General features: G+C 36.4%; 1 protein-coding gene across 1 annotated transcript in view; it reads left to right on the top strand.

Annotated features, from left to right (window-relative positions):
- The window catches only part of sau (Golgi phosphoprotein 3 homolog sauron), a 75241-nt gene extending 72330 nt beyond the window's left edge, over positions 1-2911 (top strand). The window contains exon 3 of the mRNA XM_090377205.1: positions 2382-2911. Within this exon, the coding sequence (XP_090233331.1) occupies positions 2382-2806 (425 nt within the window). The 3' untranslated portion in view covers positions 2807-2911. The remainder of the gene's footprint in view (positions 1-2381) is intronic.
- Positions 2912-6000: the final 3089 nt, after the last annotated feature.

A 6000-nucleotide genomic window follows, 5' to 3' on the forward strand; every position in this document is an offset into this window, starting at 1 on the left:
AAAAATCTGCATCACCATGCTTTAGCTGCTGTAGCATGTGCATCTTGTAAGGATAGTACCGCAACACCTGATGCATTACAGTGGAATATGACATGTCCACTTCATTAGAAACAGCTGGCACACTTGTGCTACCACATGGAGATTGACTTGATAAATCCACGAGAGTCATAGCCACATCTTCAACAGAGAGGAGTCCACTCGTTTTCGACCTCTACGTGGTTGAACACAAGATGTCCTGTTGCTTCAAATTTTACAATCATTTTGCGGACAGCACAAACAGTCATAGGTCCACGCCTTATGCGCTCCTGATGCCGCAATTCTCTGATAGCTGCAGCTGCATTGTTGCTGTTCTGATAGTACAGCTTCACTAATAGTACCTTTTCCTGCAACGTTGTTGGCATTGCTGCTGTAGTGCAGGCAAACATCTATTGTATGATTTTGAATAGACTGCTTTGCTTTTATACAGTATAGTAGAACTGAGTAGTGACTCTGTGGCAATAGCTTACGATTATGCAAATAACTTATGTTATTGCCACAGACTCACTACTGCAGTCAGCAATGCAGGTGTGGAGGTGATTGGTGTATCCAGATGCCTGATATACTTTTCCATAGTGTCCCACAAGTGCTCTATGGGATTGATACCGGGGGAGTTCGGAGGCCAATCGATATGCTGGAAGTCAGAACTGTGTTCCTCAAACCATTCCTGCACAACAAGTGCCCGATGGCTCGGCACATTGTCATCTTGGAAGACACCATCGCCATTCAGGAAAAGGTATAACACAGCGGGGTGTACACAGTCAGCAAGCAGTTGACAATAGCGAAGACCACTGTACGTTGTTCCACGTGCACCAGGGGTCCAAGTTCCTGCCAGTGAAACATGCCCCACACCCTACAACTGCCTCCACTGGCCTGCACTTTTGATTCCATGCATGATGGATCAAGAGCCTCATGTTGTTGATGCCAAATCCATCCACGGTGTGGAGTAAATAACGTGACTCATCTGACCAGCACACCTTCTTCCAGTCTTCTAACGTCCAACTTGCATGCTCTTTGCATCAGGCGAGTCTTTTATGCCGATGAACCTTGGTTAGGAGAGGATGCCACGGAGGTCGTCTGCTGGTATAGCCCATACGTGCAATGCATGGTCATGCCTGATATTGTTCCAGGTTGGCCTCTGTTGTATTGGGTAGTCAACTCTTCAACAGTGCTGCACCTGTTCGTCTGTACAAGTTGTCAGACCTTTCAAACATGCTCATCTCTAACATCAACTGTTCCCTGACTTTTGCAGTTTTGCCATCAGGTCGTTGTTTGACCATTTCAACACCAATCCTGGTACACTTTAACTACGGCGGCTCTCGAACACCCCGCCAATTCAGCTGTTTGGGAAATCGAGGCACCAGCTCATCGAGCACCCACAATCTGTCCTTTATCAAAGTCCGATAAATTCTTCCTTTTACCCATCGCGCTCGGAATTTTACTACCTACTGAACCACTGACACCTTATCTATGCCACGTAGGTCGACTAACTGCATACTCTCGTACCTGACGTGGTCAGTGGGCCGCATTCAGTTTTCATAGGGATGGTCATAATTCAGTGATCACTCAGTGTATAGTCAGCATCCTCCGCAATCAGTACCTGGTCATCTGCAAACAAAATGTTTGAAAGGTAGATGTTTTGAATCACGCAATTCTATTGGTCTGCATCTTTGGGACCAAGCCGCCAGAGTCACTTCCAGCTACAACTTGAATAATGTAGGGAGCAACCCTTTTTATGTTTTGAATTTCCTTGATATTTCTGACCCAATTTTAATGCAGCAAATGTTATTTTTGTATATTTTTCTAATTATGTCGATCAGTGGTTGTCGTATTGATATTTTTTCCATGGCACTCCACAGCACCTCTCTTGGGACAGGACACTATCATAAGCTTTTTATAAGGGCTGTTCTATCAGAACTGTATTATTAGTTATTAAATTAGAATAATAATCCACTGAATTTCTCATTTTTCATGCCTGTATATTTTGCTAGGTGAATTATATGAATATTTCAAAAAAAAAAAAAGTTACTTGAGAACAAGTTACTATTAGAAAGTTAAGGCAATTTCTGTTCAGATTGTTTTAACCACTTGAACTAAAAGATTTCTTTGTTCACTAACTCCCCCCTTGCATTCACTCTCAAAGTAACTTCTAATTTATATTTGATATTGGAAATAAAGTTGCATGCCATAGCTGTTATTTATGCCTTAAAATATTTTGTTGAATTAAATGAGAAACTCTTATGTAATAGCTTGTAACTTCTTAAATATATCTTGCTGTTTGTGAAATAAAAATTATATTGCCCTTTTCATGTTTAATGTATTTCACTGTCTTTTATTTATTTTAGGAGAGACTTGGAATCCATTGAAACTGCGCTATCAGTTGAGAAATGTTAGAGAGAGACTAGCAAAAAATCTTGTAGAAAAAGGAGTTTTGACTACTGAAAAACAGAACTTCCTGTTGTTTGACATGACAACCCATCCACTTACTGACTCCTCTGCTAAAAGTAAGCTTGTTAAAAAAGTACAAGATGCTGTATTGGGTAAATGGGTCAACGATCCCCATAGAATGGACAAAAGACTACTTGCTCTAATAATCCTTGCCCACGCTTCTGATGTTTTAGAAAATGCTTTTGCACCACTGTCTGATGATGACTATGAAGTTGCCATGAAACGAGTGAGGGAGCTGTTAGATTTAGATATGGAAGCAGAGAGTATGAAACCAAATGCCAATGAAGCCATGTGGGGTGTTTTTGCTGCATTTGTGAAATGAGAAACTAGTAGGTAATACGTGTGTACAGAAGTTTAAAAAGGACGTGGCTAATTTTCTTTGGAGATGCTGAATTTGCACATAATCCAGGACTTGTTTTCTCTTTTTTTTTATTTATTTATTTTTTTAGGGGGAATATTTGGTGCTGGTTAATGTAATTAATACATATTTTGCAAACACAAGCAATGAAAAACAAAAATAGCCTTGCTTTCTTTTGTTTCTCTGCCCCATTTAATAGGTTACTGTGGGATGCAGCACCATTACCCTATATAGTTTTTAAATCTGTTTATATAATTGAGAATGATAAAATAAATCTCTGGTATTGATTACCGGTAATTCCATACTTTCATAGCTTTGTGTATAATTGCTTTACTTGTGTATACATTTAATTGATATATATTGTATGACTTGTGCCACTGAAAATGTTTCATATATATATCATTTTGTAGAATACTATGAAAAAGAAACGTTTATGTATACTGCTGTAAATTTCTGCTTATGTAATCCCACCTAATTTTTACTTATTAACCATATTCTCTTTTTTCCAGTAACAACAACAAAAAAAAAAAAAAAAAAAAAAGAGAAGAAAATATTGACACACACACACACCAGAATAGAGTATTATCCTTTACAGTATTTAATTACTTATTTACTAAGAAATATGCTATATTTAGAAGGTGGATATAATTGATAGCGATTTTAAGTTTACGATAAAAGAAAATGATGAGAGGGTTATTTTATTATTTAGTATGGGAATCAAGCTGTAAAAAGTTTTGGGGCTTGTGTGTCTTGGAAATTCTCAAATATAAATTTCTTACCCAGTGATATTCCTTTTAAGTTACCAGAAAACACTGTGATTAATGCATCATATTTTTTTTTCTTCTTTCAAAATCATTTCAAAGTGGAAATAAACATAATTTTAAATATATTTGGAAAGAAACCATGTTTAGAATGTTTAAACTAGAACTACTGTAGCCAGTAAGAAATTTCTAAGCATTTTATAATCTGAATGTCTAAACACTAACCTGATTTTAATGTTTAACATGTTTCATAAATATGATCAGAACTGATTCTGAAATGATGCTGAAGGGATAACATAATTTTTTGAATAAAACAAATATGGTTAGATTTCGCTACAATTATTCTGACTTTTTGCAAAAACCAAGAAAATTTATTAGACTTCTTTTATGTGGCTAATGTACATAGCATTACAAAATAGGACTGAAAAAAACTTGTCTCCATATTTTAGCTTCATTCTTGAATATAGATTTTTTTTTTACAAGCAATAAAAGTCTCTTATTTTTGTTTGGTATTAGGTCGCTGTGCATTAAGAGTTTAATGAAAGAAAAGTTGAACTAATAAAATAATTATGAAATGTATATTTTCTGCATAAGATTTATTGATATTGTTTCAGTTCTATAAAGACATAAATAAAGTTTCTGTAATTTAGAATTGGTATTAATGGAAATTGAAAAACTAAATAGTTCCACATTAAACTTTGAACTCTTTTGGTATAATAATTGGTACTTGACCAGCTGTAAATTTATTTTTGCAGTAATAGATTTAAGTACATTTCTTCTGCATTGAGTGAGAGCCTTTAATCATTTATGTGAGAACACTGAGTGATAAGGGAAACCACATTAATCAGAGGAACATTTTCTATAAGAAATAATTAACTATCACTGTGGCACTGGTTAGTTCTTCTGGCCTATTTTAATGCTCGGACTCCCTTCACAACAATGTTAAAGTTTTCTTTTTTGTTATCAGTGGACTGTACATTTTTTTTATAGAAATGTACAAACTCAGTCTCACAATGTTCTGTTTTTGTATCTATGTAAAGAAATGTTTAAATCTTTAAAGTACACAACTGTTATACCCTTAAAAATATCCTGAAAAATTCACAGATGAAAGTGTGGTTCTTGCGGGAATGTGTATAGTGCACATTATTTGCTATGAATCAAAATCTGATTGATTAGTGTAATAGAATCAGTGATAAAGACAAAAAAAAAAAATTAAAGTTTGTGTTTATGTAATTGACATTGTGATAACATGTTTTTGTGATTTCTAGGCTTGGGAGACAAATATACAGAGTTGTGCCCTGCTTAGTATGGTTCAATCAATGCTGACTTGTTAATATGACAACAGTCACATCCTGTAGGTCACAATAGTCTGGCCCACTGTTCATGAGGAAGACCAGTGCACTGTATGAGAGATGTTGCACATGAAGTAACATTGGGGTGCTCTAATGGAAAGCTGTCTAAGTGTGTGTCGTTAATGAATTAATGCATGTGCAACATCTCTAGCCGAAATGCAAATGACTCAGTTCACCTCCACGTGGAACATGGTGAGCTACATGATTGTAGATGAGAGGCTGTCTCAGTTTCAACCAGTCCTTAATCATATTAGTCATGCCATGATGAGTCAAATGAAAATGAGATTTTGATCGTCTGTGCACCACTATAGATATAAATTTAAGGAATGGTACTATTGCTTCAGAATAGTAGGGCATGCTTGCTCTTCCTTTTTGCATGGGATATGACATGCAGTGGTATAGGCAACATGATGTTCAGTGATGGATGTGTGTCCAGTGTAATGCAGTGTTACCATGGAGGATGTCTCCAATAGATATTTAACCAACATCTGAAAAAAAAAGTGTGAACAACTGTGTAATACCCACCAATGTGTGAAAGGTTGAATGAGTGAATAATTACCATGAAGAAAAATCTGAAGGAAACCCTAACCAAGGACACGGTCACATAGCTGTCATAAAAAAAAAGGTCTTGGTAGACAATGTCATCAGAGTGTTATCAGTATACAACACTTGATATACCCAGATTTCTGCATATCAGTTATGAGTCTGTCTACACAATCATCCATGACATTGCAGTACTGGATGGTCTGCATGAAGTCTGTTTCCAAGCGTCTCAGTGATGAACATTTGTGAGTGGGATTGTATATGCAAACACCCTGAATCAAACAGTGACAGTAGGTGAAACATGCAAGCACATTGAACCACAGTGGGCAAGCAATGTAGCATGCAGTGAAAACATCATTATATAAAAAATACGTATTAATGGCCCCAAAGTATGTGCCTGTAACCATAAGTGTATTATATCCATAGACGTGTGTGTTCACAAGTAGCTTTGCATGTTGTGCATTCTGAAATAACTTGCGGAGAAAAATCCCATACCCTCTTC

The sequence above is a fragment of the Mastigoproctus giganteus genome, chromosome 7, assembly GCF_048544385.1.
Source record: "Mastigoproctus giganteus isolate SK-2022 chromosome 7, ASM4854438v1, whole genome shotgun sequence".
NCBI classification, from domain to species: domain Eukaryota; kingdom Metazoa; phylum Arthropoda; class Arachnida; order Uropygi; family Thelyphonidae; genus Mastigoproctus; species Mastigoproctus giganteus.